This window comes from Pogoniulus pusillus, chromosome 8 (assembly GCF_015220805.1).
Source record: "Pogoniulus pusillus isolate bPogPus1 chromosome 8, bPogPus1.pri, whole genome shotgun sequence".
Lineage (NCBI taxonomy): Eukaryota > Metazoa > Chordata > Aves > Piciformes > Lybiidae > Pogoniulus > Pogoniulus pusillus.
In genome coordinates this window covers 11,647,659-11,667,266 of record NC_087271.1, presented here as the reverse complement: position 1 = coordinate 11,667,266, position 19,608 = coordinate 11,647,659, and the positions used below count along the sequence as shown (strand labels likewise).

The 19,608-nt window shown below is 47.8% G+C and overlaps 1 protein-coding gene across 6 annotated transcripts in view; it reads right to left on the bottom strand.

The window, feature by feature from the left end:
- NOTCH2 (notch receptor 2) overlaps nt 1–17,451 on the bottom strand; it is a 114,846-nt gene extending 97,395 nt beyond the window's left edge. For 2 of the 6 annotated variants that reach the window (XR_010303042.1, XM_064147221.1), the window contains exons 1-2: nt 17,255–17,451; nt 5,366–5,447 (exon numbers count right to left, since the gene is read on the bottom strand). Coding sequence is in view for 4 of the 6 variants with exons in the window: in XM_064147221.1 (XP_064003291.1) it covers nt 5,366–5,447; nt 17,255–17,336 (164 nt within the window). In the remaining 2 variants the exon portion in view is untranslated. The remainder of the gene's footprint in view (nt 1–5,365; nt 5,448–17,254) is intronic. The other 4 variants (XR_010303043.1, XM_064147222.1, XM_064147223.1 and 1 more) reach the window with 4 other exon arrangements.
- Between the last annotated feature and the right edge of the window lie 2,157 nt (nt 17,452–19,608).

The following is a 19,608-nucleotide window of genomic DNA, read 5'->3' as shown; positions in this document are numbered from 1 at the left end:
CCAACTAGGATTGCCAAAAATCCCTGCTCTGCCTGTCCTTGCAGCACCTCCAGTTTAGATTGGTTTAGATTAGAACGGATAATTCTCAGCGATACTCTGAGCAAAGCAGACAGGGGTGGATTGTGCTAGTTTGAAGCAAGCTAGAATGTTTTGGTAAAAGAACTAGATAATGGGCAGTGAAAAGGTAAACATGGTTGTGTCTTCTCTCACAGTCACGCTGAGAACTCTGGGAAGAAGAAGTAAACATTCTCCATTTTTGTCTCTCACTTTGCTTCTGGGCTTTGACGAAGCTGCATCTCATTAACCTTGCTGCCACTAACCTTGCTCCCTAACCTCTTGGCTGCACCTCTCTTCTTTCTGAGAACTGGGGTAAGGTTGAGAGGGGCCGGGGAAGGTGTTGGGGTGGTTTGAGAGCCCCTCCTGGGGACTCAGGTTTCTGGGAGGGGAGTTGTGCTTCTGTATTGTTTATCCTTTGTATATTTCTGTATATAACTGTATATATTGTAAATAGCTGCTTGTATATTGTGCTGCTTGTAAATAAATAGCTTCATTTATATTCCTGGAGTCCCTTCTGAGTTAGCTGGGGCAAATACAAAGTGTGGGGGGCGGGTAAGAGCCCAAACCACCACACCCACACTTTCCCAAGCCTGCTGCAGAAATGTTGTGATGTAGCAGTACCATCTCCCAGACTCTCCTTGTTTCTACTTTCCCAGCCATCTAGCAGCAAAGAAGTGAGAAAGAGTTTTCCTGTGATGTTCAAAATCAGCATTAAGCAACAAACAAGTGTTACCCTGATGGATATGAGTATGCAAGAAGGCTTCTGCATGCTTAACACCAGTGTGCAAAAAACCTGCCTGGAGATGCTTTAAGGTGGGGTGAGGGCAAAAAAACTTCCCAAACAGAAAAACAAAACCCACCACAATGCAACACAGAGTCAAACCCCATAGTGATACTGTCTTTTGTCAAAGCAAGACCCAGAAAGCTTAGAATGACAGTCACCTTCATACTGCTACTGCAGAAGTGGCTGGATTCCTTGGAAGGAGATCTGTATCATCACCCCCCCCACCTCCCCCAGGCACTGAATGGGTGTAGAAAATCCTCTCTGACAAAAAATCAATCTGACCTTGCAAGAAGCAAACACAGGAATGTGTAATCTTCTAAATATAAAAATCAAGGTCAAAGAAGGTCAGCAATTCTACCAAACAGTGCCACAAAACGACAGCCATGGGCCGGCAGCGTCACCAGGGGAGCGGAGCTACTTAAAGGGCACTCACAAGAGCAATCTGATAAAGATCCAACTCTGATTTCCTTACAGGGTCACAATCGCGGTTCCCATAACAGAAGCCAGACACACCACAATGAAGTTCTCAGCAGAAAACTGGCTCTCTCTTGTAAGAGAGTAGATGTTACAGGATTTCCTGACAAAGAGAGCTCCTCCAGCTCTAAGCTGTCACTCGCTGCTTTGCTAAATGCCTAGGCTGGATGTTCTCCTTATTGGCGCTTCCACTACTGCTCTTATCCATCACATATGATTGTCTCTGATGCAGGCTCTCCCTTCAGCTGTTTGCTTGCTCCTTGAAAACAGCAAGATAAGTAGTTGGACTGGTCACGGAACCACAGAACCTTAGAGGTTGGAAGGGACCTCCAGAGATCAGAGTCCAACCTTCCTGCCAAAGCAGGATCTGCCAGGGTAGTCTAGGCAGGAATGCATCCAGGTGGGTTTTGGAAGTCTCTAGAGAAGGAGACTCCATAACCCCTCTGGGGAGCCTGTTCCAGCACTCTGTCACCCTCACTGTAAAGAAGTTTCTCCTTGCATTCAGGTGAAGCCTTCCATGTTCCAGTTTGTACCCATTGCTACTTAGAATCATAGAATGGTTAAGGTTGGAAGGGACATCAAAGATCATCCGGTTCCAACCCCTGCCATAGGCAGGGACACCATAGAACAGGTCACTCAAGGCTTCATCCAATCTAGTCTTGAACACCTCCAGGTGTTCAAGTGTCTGTTCAAGACAACCTGTTCCAGTGTCTCACCACCCTCATTGGAAAGAATCCTTTCCTAACATCTAGTTTGAATCTCCCCTCTGCCAGTTTAAACCCATTACTCCTTGTCCTGTCATTACCAGACCTTGTACTTAAGTCCCTCCTCAGCCTTCCTGTAGGCCCTCTTAAGATGCTAGAAGGCTACTCCAAGGCCTCCTCAAAGCCTTCTTTTCTCCAGGCTGAAGAACCTCAACTCTTGTAGCCTGTCCTCATAGAAGAGGTGCTCCAGCCCTCTGATCATCTTCATGGCCTCCTCTGGACTCACTTCAAGAGTTTGAAGTCCTGAAGTTGGGGGGATCCCAACTGCATACAGTACTCCAGGTGGGGTCTAATGAGAGCAGAGTAAAGGGAGAGAATTCCCCTCCCTTGCCCTGCTGGCCACACTGCTCTTGATGCAGCCCAGCACACAGTTGCTGTCTGGGCTGCCTGTGCACACTGCGAGCTCACATTGAGCTTTTTATCAACCCAGACCCCCAGGGCCTTTTCCTCAGGGCTGCTCTCAGCAGTTTGCCAACCAGCCTGGATTTGTGTCAACCCAGGTGCAGGATCTTGCACTTGGCCTTGTTGAATGTCATGTGGCTCCCCTCTCTCTCCAGCCTGTTCAGGTCCCTCTGGATAGACCCCTGCCCTCTAGCAACTCTGCTGTGCCACACAGCTTGATGCCATCTGCAAAGCTGCGGAGGGTGCACTCAACTGCTCTGTCCATAACACAGACAAAGATGTTAAACAGCACTGGTCCCAGCACTCAGCCCTGAGGGACACCACTTGTCATTGGTCTCCAGGTAGACATAGTGCCATTGATCACTACTCTGTGTGCTGCCATCCAGCCAATTCCTTTCCCAGCAGTGCTTCACCCATCATGCCCATATTCTTCCAGTTTGGTGACCAGGATGTCATGTGGGACAGAGCCAGATGCCTTACTCAGGTCAATGTAGATGATGTTAGTTGCCCTTCCCTTATCCACTGGTGCTGTGACTATCATAAAAAGCCACTACATTTGTCAGGCATGATTTGCCCTTGGTGAAGCCATTGCTGGTTACCACCAATCAACTCTGCTTTGTTTTCCAGAGGTGAGACTGACTGGTCTGTAGTTCTCAGGATCATCCTATCTTCCCTTCTTGAAGATGGGCATTATGTTTGCCCTTTTCCAGTCAGCTTGTCCTGGTTTCATTGCTGCTGACCACCAAAAAGAGATTGGCCCCCTCCACTTGACATCCACCCCTCAGGTATTTGTACACATAGATAGTATCTCCTCTCAGTCTTCTCTTCTCCAGACTAAGCAGCCCCAGGACTCTCAGGCTCTCTTCATAGAGGAGATACTTAAGTCCCCCAGTCATACTCATGTCTCTCCATTGGACTCTCTCCAGCAGGTCCCTGTATCTCCTGAACTGGGGAGCCCAATATAGGACACAGTATTCCAGAGGTGGTTTCAGTAGGGCAGAGTAGGAGGAGAAGAATCTCCCTAGACCTGACAGACACACTTTTTGTGAAGCACCCCAGAATATCATAAGGGCACACTGCTGTCCCATGCAGAACTTGCTGCCCACCAGGACTCCAAGTCTTTCTCCATAGAGCTTCTTTCCAGCAGGGCAGCCCCAACCTATACTGGTGCCTGTCATTATTCTTCCCCTCTAGAAGAAGTAACTTGGCCAAGAGGAGGTACAGAAAGAGGAAGGGAACCTATTATAACAACTTATTGCCCAGTAGAGGAAGTACTGCAGAAAATCTGAAGAAAAAAAAAAAGTGGAAGGGGTGGAGATGTAGCTAATCAGTGAGTGATCCTGCAGGGCTAGAAACCAAGCCACTTGCTTTAGTAACAACTTCAGTTTCCTGAACAAACACATTTCTTCTCTTGCAGCCATAAAAACTCAGAAAGTCATTAGGTTGCTACACCAGACGAAGTTCCTCTATTTAGAGTTCCTCATAGAGCAGGAAAGAAAAAAAAAAAGCCACTCAACAAACTTAAAACCAAAACAGGATGCTAAGAATCAGCTTGCTAAAGGAAAAGTCTCCACGACTGAGATGGGGTTTTTTGCTGTTTTGTCCTCCCTTTCTGCAGAAGAAGTTCTTGAGCCAGAACCAGCTAACAGACACATACTCATCTCTGCACACAAGCCTTCACCATTACTTCAACACCTGCAAAGGGACCTAGCTATTATTTGAAGGAGAGGCTGGCTTAAAGCCTGCAAGAAGTCTCTGCACAAAAAAGGAAGCAAGCAACACAAGAACCATGCAGAACTCTGAGTGCTAAAAAAGAAATAGTGTAACAGTGATCAAAGCTGTGACTCTGATAAGGTAAATGTGTCAAGATCTGGACTGTACCACAAATACTGAACAGAAGTTAATCAGAGGAAACAACTAGACATACTTTATTTTACGTAGTTAAGAGGAACATGGAAGTTGAAGAAAACATCCTTTGAGGGGTACAAGTGGCACCAGTATCAATACCATTCTTGTTTATTACCTTCATCATAACCCACATACTTTGGCTCCAGGCTAACATGCTTGAGCACATGTCATAAAGACCTACTAATGTCACACAATTTCTTGTTTCAGTCCTGAAACACAAGTGAAAAGCAGGAATAGTCACAGCTTTCTTTTCAGAAGGGTGGTTCCTTTCTTTTGGCAGCAATACAAAGCCATAGAAATGAAGAGACAAGGAGGCTGCAATAGTTAAAACTGTGAAAAACACACCACAGGGAATAGCAGGTTACATATTTGCCTTTCCATGGCCTTTCTGCACATCAGGTATTGATTTGAAATTGAGAATCACAGAATGTCAGGCACTGGAAGTGACCTCAAAAGATCATCCAGTTCCCCCCCTGCCAGAGCAACATCACCTATACCAGATCATACAGGAACACATCCAGGTGGGTTTGGAGTATCTCCCAAAAGGGAGACTCCACAATGCCCCTGGGCAGCCTGTTCCAGTGTTCTGTCACCCTCACAGTGTAAAATAAAATCCTCCTCATGTTTCCATGGAACTTTCTATGCCTCAAGTCCCACCTATTGCCCCTTTGTTGTTCCACTGGGCATCACCTAGCAGAGCACCCTGGCACCCACCTTTTGCATATTTATAAACATTCATGAGGTGACCTCTCAGTCTCCTCCTCTCCAGTCTAAAGAGCCTCAGCTCTCTCACTCTTTCCTCATAAGGAAGATGTTCCACTTCATCCTCTTTGTGGCCAACACCAGGTGTGATAGAACCATTGTACTGAATGATCCTGATACAAAATATCTTTACAATTCACATTTCCTTTCTGCCTGGGACCCTGAAGGAAGGAAAATTGGTAAATGAGTGTGTGAGAAAACAAAACCAACTTACTTGCAATAGCCTGTACCATTTTGATATGGAATGCACTTTCCCTCATTAACACATGGCTTGGAATCATCCATACACTGCAAAGCTGAAAGAAAACAAAACAACAGCCAAATCAGTAGCCATACATGTCAAGTCAAATCTTCATTAGCATATCTTGGGCAATGAAAATCTTATAGTAAAACTTTATTCCAGTCATACAAAAATACACTGCATCACATAGTTTAATCTCTGGCAGCATCCAAAGAACCAAACTTAAAGAAGCACCAAATATACATTTGTTCATTAGGCAACTAAATGCTTCCAGAACATCTTTTAGGTAGATTTTTCAAAGCAAAGGGCACAGTAATTTTAGCAAGCTACAAAGATATTCCTGTCAGCACTTGAATCTTTTGGGTTAAAGTGTCACCAATTACTACTCTATGATGAAAATTCTGTACAGAAATTCTCTGAAATAAGAGGCATCTACTCCTAGGCCTTCTTTCACAATACTTGGTCTCATTTTTTTCCCCCCACTTCTTTTTTAGTACCTGTAGGGACATTTGGCACTGAAATGGGGACCTCTGTATTTCATAAGCTCACCTGCTGTACTTTTGACAGAATCACAGAATTAAACACACTGGAAAAAATGTTTGAGATCATCAAGTTCAATCTATCACCCAACACCATCTAATCAACTAAACCATGGCACCAAGTGCCACATCCAGTCTCTTTAAACACCTCCAGGGATAGGGACTCTACCACATCCCTGGGCAGCCCATTCCAATGCCAATCACTTTCTGCTAAGAACTTCTTCCTAACATCCATCTTAAACCTCCCCTGGTGCAGCTTGAGACTGTCCCCTCTCATTTAGTGTCATGGTCTAGATGACTGGACAGGGATGGGTGATAGGTTGGACTGGATGATCTTGGAGGTCTCTTCCAATCTGGTTGATTCTATGATCTGTCACTGTTTGTGTGAGAGAAGAGACCAACTCCCACCCGTTGTGGCATTGATTTCAGTCCAGATGGGTTTTAGGAGTCTTCCAGCAAGTGAAAACATCAGGGAGACATTAAAAACTTCAGCAAAGATTTTGCTACTTTTAAGAAGGAGATTCTCTGTAGGTCAAATCTGGCATTTTCAGCCTTATGCTTTAAAAAAAGGTGTAACCCAGTTTGGGGCTGGTAACTTTTTATCCAGGTCTACCGGAAGCTCTAGTGAGGGACATGATGATATAAACATGTCAGCTCCACCACTGGCAAGCATTCATCTCCATGTGGGGATCTGAAGCAGCATGCTGTGGCTATTTCAGAAGTGAGCAGAAAAGTGAGAACTGTGGAAGCCCTGCAGGAGCAAAGAGAACTTGAGAACCATAACCATTTAGCCAGTGCACAGCCTGCTGTTTGAACAGGACCTGGGTTCTATCCTAAACTTCACCACATACAAAGACTCACAGAGCCTTAGAGGCCAAAAGGGACTTCCAGAGATCGAGTCCGAGTCCCTGCCAAGGCAGGATCACTCAGGGTAGTCTGCACAGGAATGCATCCAGATGGGTTTTGAAAGCCTCCAGAAAAGGAGACTGCACAACCTCTCTGGGCAGCCTGTTCCAGCACTCTATCACCCTCACTGTAAAGAAGTTTCTCCTTACGTTGAGGTGAAACCTTCTGTGCTCCAGTTTGTCTCACTGCTGCTGACCACTGAAAAGAGATTGGCTCCATCCACTTGACACCCACCCCTCAGGTATTTACAGACATTGATAGATCCCCTCTCCATCTTCTCCACACTGAACAGCCCCAGGTCTCTCAACCTCTTCTTTGCCTCCAGTTCTGTCTCCAGGCCCCCAAACACAAACACTTCCATGCCTTTAGGTACCCTATTTCAAAACCTTACTGCATCTGAGAATGCATTTCTCCAACCTTAGAGGCACCTTGAGGCCTCAGCAATATCCAGCCACCTCAGCTGCCCACTTGTGTTCCAGCTGCTGCAGGGCAGATTGCCTTTTCCCTTTTTTTGAGGAGTGTTTCTTTCCTCCAGGCATTTTAACTCTTCAGTACAAACTCAGCAAGGAGCAGTGGGGAAAACTGGTCTGAACCACCACCACAGTTTGTATGCTGGTAACTAAGGAATGGGGCTCAGAAGAGTTAATGCATCAGTCCCACTGCAGCTCTCCCTGCAATTGGCCCACATTCAGGCCAAAAAATTAAATTCAGAATGGACTCCAGTTACTGCTACCCAGGGCTTGGAGTGTTATTTCCTAATAACCCTGGAGCACATAAAGAGTCACACACAGGCCGAGGTGCTGCAGGAGCATTTCAGACTCGCAGTTCCTACAGAGAGCGCAGCTGAATTCAACCCAGTTGCCCAGGAACACCATCAGTATTTCCCACAAGCGAGGGTGCCTCTCTCTGTCAACTTGGTTTCTGACAAGAAGGGGCACTTGGATGGTGCTGCTTCTGTAGAGCTCTCAGGAAATGAACAAAATTCCACTCTGAGCCCCTTCCAGATAACCCCTGAGGTCAGGGTTACTAAGCGACAGAAATATTAACACGGCTTCTGCATGGCATTCCCCCCCACAGCGGCCGAAAACACTTACACTGATTTGCACCTGTCTGGCAATTTTTATCCCGTTTAACAGCACCATCCCCCAGGCTCTGCCTCCAAACTTCATCTGCTCTGTCTAACACGACAGCAGATTGTTTTCGTGGCAAAGATTAGCTCCAGTTAGCACAGCTCGGTTACGCTGCCTCCATGAGAAACTGCAGGAGGACTTGCAACGAGTCGGACTTCTCTTCCCACCTCTGCCACTGCCGGGGAATGGGGGAAGGTTAAAAAGAGCCTTACCGCGCTGCAGAGAGCCGGGAAGGGAAAGAAAACTGAGTATTCTCATCTCCCTACCTTAAACTTTCATTCCTTTCACACCAATCAAGCCAGTGAAGCAAACACTCAGAGGATTACTCCTTTTTGTGCCCGTGCTTTCAAACGCAATTTTGTAATCTCTTCAAGTGCCCGCATCCCCAGCCAAAACTGAGCAGCCAGCTGATTTTGTAACCCACATGGTAAAAGCTTAACCAGCACTTGGCCAGAAACACCTCCCCCAGCACAACTTGCGGGGAGGGGAACATGTGGGTGATGGCTTTTGGGGTGGCATTTAGGATCCGAAACAGCTATTCCTGTTGAGCTCGCTAGGTCAAACACACACAGCAGAGAGGCTCTAGCAAAGTAATGATTAATTTTCTCCTGGCTTTTGACTAATTATTCCTGCCTTGAACTGCTGTTTAGCAGGTCATTAAACTACTAGTAGTCCTTAGAATTCTTTAAGAGAGAAAAATAGTGGATGGGGTAATGCAGGCAGCTAAGCACATTTTTTTAATATAGTCATTTAGAAGTGAAAGCAGCTAAGGAAACAAAAGCAAATAAAAAGACTTTTTAGTACTTTCTCAGCTTAAAACTAAAATAAGCTGAACAGAAATAAATTGAAATGCAACTAAAGCTTAAGTGAATGCAAATGTGACCATAGTCTGCATTAAAATTAGTACTGAAACGTAACATGACCGCTTCTATTTAAGAAAGAAATCACAAGGGAAATGAGATCCTGCAGTTCTCACAGCCAGATTAGCATTTCTGTGCGCAAAGCTCTGCCTTCCTGTATTTTGTGATGTCTTGAACCACTACACAATACCTACAAACCTAAGGCATTTCAACATGCCTTACTTCAAAAGCTGCTCTTCTGCTGCTCTGCCATGTTGTGCTCAAGAGTTAACAGCCTCAGAACCTTCACGTTTCTGCCTCAGCCAGCAGAAGTAGTACGTTCTGCTACATCCATTATGTTAACTGGAAATGCTTTGGTGTGTACAGCATGAGAGAAGACAGCCTGGTCTTGGATAGAGAGAACCACTTTCCTGGCAGCTGCATATAGACAGGAGCGGCAAGCTGTCAAGGTTTTGAGTCTAACAGGCTGCTTTCAACAGTTTTCTGCCACGCTTAAAACCCCAGAAATGGAGCATTTTTTGTTGGTTTTCTGGAACAAAACCACGAAGGCTATCACAAGCTGAGTTAGTCCAGACCAAACAACAAGCAGCCACATTTCAAGTCCTTGCACTTCCAAGGCAGCAGAAAGCTTGCTCCGGTATGCCAGCAGGTCTTCACAGAGCAATCCCATGGCTTTTTAATGTACTGAACTGCCTCAGGGCTTAGCAGCTTTTTGGGACATATTACAGGAATACTGGAAAGACACAGCATGATTAAGACTGGTTTGTTTGGTTTTTCTATCTAGTGGGCAGGCCACCACTACGTGAAAGAAGTGCTCAATTTCTAGCATGCATTGCAACCCAGTTTGAAAGACTTCTAGGATTAGGGCTCCAGGCATGCATGGGATGAACCTTATTACCTACACTACTCAGTCTAGAGTCCACACAAAACCCTAGCACACACCTGCACTTAATCAGGTTAGAATTTGTCTTTAATAAGCCTACCAGGACTATTTTTCAAAGCCAGAGGGGGGGGAAAAAAACCCACCAGGTAGCCACTGCTGTAAACCAAGCACAAGCAGAAAGCATCACTCACAGAAACACTATAGAAGTGTTGAGATTCTCAACAACTGAATACACCAAAGCCTACACATCACTGGAGCGTAGTTTTGCCCAGATTTAATCTTTTGGGCTAAGACGACAGCTAAAGCAAACCTAGGATGATGAGAAAAGTAGTGTTTCTGCCTCACTGCTCTTTAGAGTGCCAAGATGAAGTGTAGAAACCAAACTGGAACTTCCAGGTCATCTGCCCACTGTAAATTCAGATACTTTCTAGGCTAGAAAATTAAAAAGAAATAGTTAAGGATTAAGATCAAAAGCTCTAAGTGTCAGAGTTCAGCTTTTAAGAGAGAAGACTGCTATAAGAAAACAGAGCCATAGCGAATCTGAAAGGGCTCTGTTGTAAACACTAAAAAGGAGAGCAATGCCAATAAGCTCCTACACACGAGTTCAGAAAAAGACAAGCACAAATAAAAATGCAAAATACCAAAGCAATGTTGTGAGGAAGAGACATTTTAAAGCTGGTTTCCTGTAGCTTTATGGTCGATTATCCTGAATCTAAGAAGGTACACGCTCTGACCAAAGGTTTTGTTTTAAGTAAGAGGACAGCAGTATTCTGGCAGAGAACATCGCTGAGCTGCTGGTACAGTGTCCCTTGAGAGGACACTACATGGGTCTCTCTCCTCTTTCTGTCCATAAATTTTCCATTCAGTTCACAGCAACTCAGTGTCATTTAAGAACCCAGACCTCTGTCATATTTGGTTGAAATCTGTCCACAGGTTCAAAAGCTTACTTGCGGGAGAGGGTGGAGAACAGAGGAGAAACTAATTGAACACAGAGGAAAGGTCAGGCTAAAAATATATTAAAGACTAGAAAGAAAGCTGAAGGACAAAACAGGTTCCAACAACTTTCATGTAGCCAGTGGATTTTCTGTCTGGAGTGACATTCATGAGAAACAGTTTGTCATTTCAACTGGGTTACTCTTATGTATGAAAAGAAAGGAGGCAAAAGGATTCTAAGCTCTCAAATGGCAGCAGCAGAGGATGCGTGGGGAATCCCTATACAAGATCAACAGCATGGAGCATGATCAGAACCACCAGCTACACCACGAATCAAGGCTTCTCACATTCCAAAGGAGCAAAAACAGCTTCTGATTCCCTTCAGGAAAAACACAGAGCAAGAAAACAGAAGCTGAGAGAAAATACTGAAACACAAAGTGCAGTTCTGGAGGACAATCAGCAAATCCTCAATGTGCAGAAAGGGACAAAGTCCTTGCACAGCTGCAACTTACACCACACAAACAGCTGCTGAAACAAAAAGCTGGTAAGGAATAAGCAGCACTGCACACACGGAGAGAATACCCAAAGATAACCAAATTTTGGAGGAAAACCACAAAGGAGTGATAACTAATTATGCTATTCACTAACCTCAACAGATTACAGTGCCAGTGAGATTACATAGCAGGGAAAGCCCACAAGTAAATAAAGGGGAAAAAAAACTATTTTCACATGTTCATCTTTTTCTTTAGAACAGATCACCCCACAGCAGCCCTGTGGCAAGGGTAGGAAGCAAACTAACAAAAATCCTTACTGTGAAAAAGTGATAAACCTCACATTCAGCATAGATGTAGCCAACAGTGACATTTGAGGAGTTTAAAACAAGCTGACCAGTCTGTACTTTGCAGAGGGTAGCAGTCAAGGACAAAGCTTGTCTACGAGGCATGGAAACAGTCTGTAAAGTAAAAATGCTTTAATTGGACTATTAAGGCATCTCCACTGTTTTGACACGAAAAAAAAAGCCTGAAATCAATTGGATAATGGAAGGCTCATCAACTGAGAAACTAAGCAGGAGTATGAAGACATTCAGCCAACATCCTGTACCTTTGGAATGAGAAAATCCCAATGTCCAAACTGGTTTCCCTCACTACCTCTCCAGATAAGCAAGGGGGGAAAAGTGTGTTTCAGAAAAACAAACCTGCACAAAGAAATTTTGCTGTAGAAGTTCATCAGGTTGTTTGGGGTTGTTGTTTGGTTTGGGTTTTTTTGTGTGTGGGGGGGGGGGGGGTTTGGGTTTTTTTTGAGAGTGCTAACAACAAATCTGACTCCATTAAGTTCTCAGACAGAAGACAAAAGAAAAAAAGCACCTGTCATCAAATCTGTCCCCACTGAACAGCTAGGAACTGGCCAAGACTACTAATCTGCCCTCCTAAGTACAAAGCAGGGAACCGTTGTGCAAATTCACAGGTAGAATTGAAGCCTTTCTGTCCTCAGGGACTTAGGCTTAGGAAGCTGGAGGTTCTTCCCCTCTGCTCTGCCCCAGTGAGACCACACCTGGAATACTGTGTCCTATTTTGGACTCCTCAGTTCCAGAAAGACAGAGACCTGATGGAAAGAGTCCAGTGGAGAGCCATGAGCATAATTTGGGGTCTTAAGCATCTCCCCTATGGAAAGAGACTGAGAGACCTGGGGCTGTTTAGTCTGGAGAAGAGAAGACTGAGAGGGGATCTGACCAACGTGTACAAATATCTGAGGGATGGGCGTCAAGTGAATGGAGCTAATCTCTTTTCACTGGTCAGCAGCAATAAGACAAGGAGCAACAGCTACAAACTGCAATATATAAGGCTTCACCTTAACATGAGAAGAAACTTATTTACAGTGAGTGCTCTACAGAGCCCTGGAGCAGGCTGCCCAGCTAGGCTGTGCAGTCTTCTTCTCTGGAGACTTTCAAAACCCACCTGGATGCATTCCTGTGCAAATTAACCTGGGTGACCTGCTTTGTCAGGGGCTTAGACTCGATGTCTAGAGGTCCCAACCAGCCTCTAAAGTTCTGAGATTCTGTGAAGCTGCTGGTGGACTTATTTCTAGCAGATGCAGCTACAGTTTGTGTGACACTGTTCCTACTGAACCCCCTCTGAAAAGCTCGAGTTTAACACATACTGAATTGGGGATGAACTCGTTAATAGTTTGGAAGTCTGCCAGCCACCATATTCTCCATTCCCTTGCACAGCTACTGTTCCCTGCCTGCCCTTATTTTCAGTTTTCCTAACAAAGCCAAATGCTTAACATCCAGAATGGTAACATAAAGCATTGTTTGAAAAAAAAAAAAAAAAAAGGGGGGGGGGAGGGGGGGAAGAAAGAAAAGTTTTCAGGGAAAAAAAAAAGTAGGGAAGGCAATTAAAGAGCTGAAGAGGTACTGGTGTTTCCATGGCAATCTGGCAGACGGGAGCCATGCTCACGTCTTCTCCAAAGTGTCTCGTCATCCCACAGCACTAAATCTTTATTAATTTGAAGGTTAAGCATGTTTGCCTGTGCAGAAATGCCAGCCCCGACGCTTGTGCCGAGCGGCGCTTCCGCAGCGGTCCCAGATGAAGTCAGAAACAAGAAGACTTGCTGCACGGAACAAACAGCAGCCACTCGTGCCATTTTGAGCTACAAAGCTCTTTTTTCATCCTCCTAGCAGGCTAAAAAAAGGACATGTGCCCTAGGAACAGACTATTTTCTAAACAGAATGGACGGTTATTTCTGCAGCTCTCAGATGACCCTGTTTAGGAGGGTAGGAGCATTGCTTCTCCTAGACGGGCACTGACAGCCCTGTGTCCAGTCCTGGAGCCCTTGTTACAGGAAGGATCTGGACATGCTGGGGCGTGTCCAGAGAAGGGCACAAGGATAATCAGAGGGCTGAAGGTCCTCTCCTACAGAGACAGACTGAGAGTTGGGGCTGTTCAGGCCAGAGAGGAGAAGTCTTCAAGGAGACCTCATTGTGATCTTCCAGTATCTGAAAGGGGCCTACAGGAAAGCTGTGGAGGCACTTTTCAGTATGTCAGGTAGTAACAGGACAGGGGGAATGGAGCAAAACCAGAAGTGGGTAGACTGGATGCTAGTAAGAAGTTCTTCACCACAAGGGTGGTAAGACACTGGAACAGGCTGCCCAGTGAGATGGTGGAAGCCTCATACCTGGAGGTCTTTAAGGCCAGGGTGGATGTAGCTCTGAGCAACCTCATCTAGTGTGAGGTGTCCCTGCCCATGGCAGGGGGATTGGAACTGTGTGATCTTCGAGGTGCTTTCCAGCCCTGACCATTCTCTGTGATCCTATGACTTCTGTTGGCCATATGGTTCCGGTACAAATCTTTAGAAATTAAGATTATAACTACAAAAAGGACATTTTAAACACAGATGCTTAGGGAAGCTCTTTTTGTCCCAACATGGATGGCATTTCCCCAGTGTGTCCCCAACAGGGAGGTGAGAACAATGATTATGGTACCTTGGCTTTGTAGTCACTAACAAAGAGTATAAACTCAAAGGAAGCAATATTACATCTGGAGTTACAAATCACAACAGTTTGGTTTTGCTGTCAAGTGAGATTCCCAAATAATTTTTTTTTAAACACCAACAACACAAACAAAAACCACCCCCAGTCTGGCAGAGACTGAAAATGGGAGAAGCTGAACAAGCCTAGAGCATATTGAAGAGAAACATCACCTTACTGCGACAGCAGCAAGACACCTAACATGAGGGAAGGAAATAAGCTGTGGAAGCTGACAAAAACTTGACATGCTCACTGTAAAAACAATGCAATGCCAAATGCCACCAGAGGCGCAAGACCTCTTTTCCCAAGGATACAAGTCCCGAGAACGTCAGCGAGAGGATCTTCACGTATTTCTAATCTGACTAAGTGATGCCCTGAAGTGATGCGAGGTAGCCAGATTCCCATCACACTCCCTTTTTGAAAGTCTAAATCAGCATGTTTGATAAGAACCAATTCGATAGTAACACCTTCAAGAGATCAAGTAAAACTTGCTCTTCCGTAAGCAAATCCCTATCAGGCAGGCCGGCACCGTCAGCGCTATCTGACCTCGAAAGGTTGACTGTTTTGAGTGCTAAACATCTCAAACTGCAGCCCGCATGGACGCACTACCTTTGTGCTGCCCTGGATTAAAAACGTATTGCAACCTGTTGGAAACACGGGCTGAGAGCCAACAGCAACCTGGTCAGACTGGGCTCGACGAAACCCAGGCGTTAATAACGACAGGGGGGGATGGTAATTAGAATGGGCTTTAGGAGCCAGGACTCCTTTCACCCACCGCAGCCTGATCAGAAGAGGAGCAAATCGTTGAGGGCAATTATCACCAGAGTATCCTCACCAAAAGCGCAGGTGTTGCCGCCCCGCCCCAGCTTACTGCAACTTCAATGCAGCCTTTTGCAAAACTAACCAACGGCTCAACTGGAAAAGCAAGTTGCTACACCATGCAGCTCGCATGATGAGGCAGAGCTGAGCAGTCCAAACCATAGTGCTTGGTGCATCCAGGAGCCTCCCGTTTATTGACCAAGAGGGCTGACATCAGATACCTGCCCTTTCTTGCACAACAGCATCAAGACAGTTGAATATGCACCTGAAAATACCCTTTCGGTGACTTCACCTTTCCCATTAATTCAAGCCACAGTTCCTGCTCCCAAGAACTAGATGCAGGTCAGCATCTCATGAACAGAAATCAGTTTCAGCCTGGATTTTGTCACCTCTGACAACCAACCTTTGTTTAGCGCTGGAAAGAGATTTTACCCACAGTGCCAAAAACTGCAGCATGGGAAGACTTCAACCAGCCCAGGAGGTATCCATGCCCCATCAAAGAGCAAGTGACACCATAGCTACCTCTCCACCCTGTCAGAGCCAGAACTGGTAGAGGTGGCAAAAAGCTGGTAAATTGGTTGTTTAGAGGTAGAGTTTAACTACATGGACATGACATGGAGTCTGAAAAAAAAAAACACACCAAAAACCAACCAACAAGTTTTTGCCTTTTTATGGGATGATGTAAGGCATTTCCAGAAATAACAGTCCTACAATACACCACACCTCTGCCCTACCAAGAAAACACATTTGTGAACCTGAGAGACACCTACCCCTGAAAGCCTCTTTATGGTTTACAGTCCCTTTTGAGCCAACCTGGGCAAAACACATTCAGGGAATAGCATTTTTTCCCCACTTCAAACACCTTTTTGCATCAGGTTCAAAAAACTAAGTCAGACTTCAGAGGAGGGTTACTGGATACACAACAACAATATTTCTCCCAGAAGGAAAATAATAATAATTTAAAAGTCAAAACAGAAAGATCGATTAACCCAACCACTCTGTCTTCAAGACAAGAGCAGCGGTCAAAACTCTGCAGACAACAGTCACCAGCGCTAGCCATACCAAAGAATCAAACTGCCCAAATTACCAATGTGTCACTCAGTCACAAACTAAACAACTTCCACTACTGCTTTCTCCCATTGCTGCACTCTTCACAAGTCATTTGAAGGGCAATCCAACCTCTTGGAAGCAAAAAAGGAAGAAAGAATGAGAAGTCACCTAAGTAATCAATGACTGCTGCTCCTCGACAGCTTTAACATGCTGCAGGGGCTGCACATGCTTTGCTCTACGAGCAGGACCGGGAGCGGCATGAAATCCATCAGAACCCAACACTATACGGCTATGGATCGTGTTCTCCAGCCCTTCTGTAACGCACATTGCAAATGCCGACACACAACGGGGAAGAGTAATGAAAAGCAGCAGCTTTTTCAGATGTACACACTTGGCTTCGTCGCGCCCACCCTGATTAACAACTGCAGGAGAAGGAGGACACGCAGAAACCCTGCGTGTAGGTATGTCCCGAGCACGGTGCCCGGGACCAACACCACGCACAGCTCTTTCAGGCCACGGAAAACAGCACAGCCGTTTTCTCTCGTGTTCTGAAACTAAACGCCCTCAAGCACTCAGAGCCAGCTCTGCAGCAGCGCATAGATCACTGCCACGCACCGCCAGTGAGGCACGGCTTCCAGCGCACTTTTCCGTTACGTGTGAGCTCCCACCGGGAAGCAGCTCTCACGGCAGGCACGGTAGCCCCCGGGGAGAAGCACGGCAGCCCTCCCAACGAGGAGAGCACGGCACCTCCCAACGGTGAAGCTGCTCCCACGGGAGGTATAGCAGCCTCCTCACGGAGGACGGCACAGCAGCTCCTGCGGGGGAGGGCACGGCAACCCCCCGTCCGCAGCTCACCGCCCTGCTGCGGTCTGCCTCTGCGGAGCCCCGGTCTGTCTGGCGGACCCCCTGCCCCACACCACTCCCCGGCTGGCAGGTGAGCCGAGCTGCGTGCGGGGGAGTCCCGCTCCGCACAAAGCGACGGCGGCCACCCCACGCCTTGACACCCCACCGCCCCCCCGACACCGACCCAGGTCTCCTTCTCCCAACCCGACTGAGGGAGGAAGAAGAAGACACTGGCGCCGGCCTGGCCGCGGCTGAAGCGGCGCCGGGAGCGGGGCCGGTTCTTTCCGAGCAAGGGGCGGCTCCGGGCAGCCCCTCAACGTCCCGCGCACTGCCTCAACTCCGCAGACTCCGCCGCCGCCCCGCCGTCACTCACCGGCCGCGGGCTCGGCGCGGATAAGCACGGTCAGCACCAGGCCGAGGACTGCGGCGAGCGCTGGCCCCGCTCCGCGGGCCATGGCCACAGCCGCTCCCGCCGCCGCCGCCACTGGCACGATGAGAGGCGAAGCGGAAGGATCTTCTCAAGCACCGATGGCGCCTGCGGCCGCGCCGCGCGGAGGGACACGACCGAGACGCACCGCCCCCGCTTCCTCCGCCGCGCCGCTCGCTCGCCGCGCCGCGCCACGCCCCGCCCTGTCCTGCCCCGCCGGGTCGCCGCCAGGGGGCGGCTGCACGGCACTGTGGGGCGGGGCCGCGGGGACCGCGGGGGGGGAGCCGGGCTGGGGGCGGAGGCTGGCACAGGGCCGATGGGAGCGGGAACGGGCATGGATGGCAGCAGGAGTGAAGTTGGTTGGCGGTGGGGATGGAGGCCAGGTAGGAGGGGAATGGAGATGGCTGATAGTGGGAATGGAGTCGTGGAGGCTGGTGATAGGGGGCATGTAGAATTGGGATTAGAGGGACGATGGCAGCAGGAATGGGTATGGATGAGGATGAAGGGCAATGAGAATGGGAAGGAGATGGCAACATAAATGGAGGACTTGGGAAGCAGGACACATTGTCATGCCCCGGAGGGGTGGTGGCAGCGGTGGCGGCAGCAGTGGTGGGTGCGCCCAGGCGAAGACACAGGGTACTCCCCATGCCACGGTGGCTGAGGCGCTGCCCTGCCCTTTGCTCAGACATGGGGTGCAGGCACAGATGTGGAGTGCAGGCAGCTGTCAAGTAGGGGTGATGGAGCATTGTCCAAGGGCAGGTACCAATGGGAAGGGAAACACAGAGCAGCATCCACCTCTAGAGCCTCACTCCAGTGGGAAGGGGAGCCTCCAGAGCAGCAAACCAGCTCACTGCCCCGCAGCTTGGCCTCATGGCCACTTGTGCTGCAGCAGCCCAGGAGGAGACCCCCGTTCTTGTGGAAGAGGTCTTGGGAGGGCAGCAGCTGAATTCAACCTCAAGATCCCTCCCAGCCTCAGCTATCATGTAAAGTGTTAAAAATCCTTCTGCCCTGGCTCCAGCTCAGCAGACTGAGAGCCCTTTGTGTGTGGTGCTGACACGGCAGACTGGCCCATGAAGGCAGGATTGTGCCGGGTTTGGGGAGAGAGGGGGCAATGAATAAACCTCACTGTTTTCCCCCTGTAATTCAGCAGATCGTGGAGTTCTTCCCAAGCTTGGAGCTGGATGGGTAACTGATGATTTTTCCAGGTATACAGATACAGCTTGGGTGATGAATTCACCACTGCGCCCCACTGTTGTCAGAGCTTCCCACTGCCACCCCAAAATCTGTTCACATAACCACAATGGTTGTCCCATGGAGCAGCTCCTGGCACACCTCCCCACAGTTCTTCACCTACTGAGGTGGAGGCCAGACACCCATCCCATCCAAAACTTGTAAAATTAAAGGCAGTGGTGACCAGCACTTTAGTTAAAACAATCGTGAAGCCAAAGTAGGAGTTCAGGAGGGACAGGCAGGAGTGTGATTGGAACAAGAGGTACTTGAGGATGGTCTCCTGAGTGCAGCTAATGCATGAGGACTTCTGATGTTTTACCAACAGGTGCCATTTCAAGCTCCCCTCAGTGCTGAATGATTTCATTGCTCACTAATTGTTGACCTCAAAGCAGCCAGTCTTGCACTGTGTGCTTTTTGCTTGGCCTGGGCACTAGCCACTAACCCCAGTGCAGGGCCAGCATCAGTGGCCACCCCAGCACAGCTCTTGCAACCCACCATGAGGGCAACCAGCTCCACCTGACAAAAACAACCCAGTAGTGGAATCTGTCTTGGATGAGGGAAGGTGTCGCTTTACCCTCACAGGTCTGGGGAGCCTGCTGGTTGCTCCTGTCTCTCCACACTGTCTTTGCTCTTAGTGCTGCCTGCATGGGAGAGCATTCCACAGTGGATCCATCAGACAGAAAGAAGGACCAGGAGCAAGTCCTCCATGTGGTAGAGAATGGACCTGGATGGGCAGTGTGGGTTTCGCAGATGGATAGGAAAGGGTCACATTGCTCATGGTTGCCCCTGACCAGGCAGGTTTGACTATGCCAGGAAGGAACATGCAGGGTAAAGTGGAAAGGGGATGGGGCAAGCACCCCACCGTGTCACAGGATCACAGCATATAAGGGGTTGGAAGGGACCCAAAGACATCATCAAGTGCAACCTCCCTTGCCAGAGCAGGACCACACAATCTATCACAGATCACAGAGGAACACATCCAGACAGGCCTTGAAAGTCTCCAGAGGAGACTCCACAGCATCTCTGGGGAGCCTGTTCCAGTGTTCTGTGACCCTTACAGTAAAGAAGTT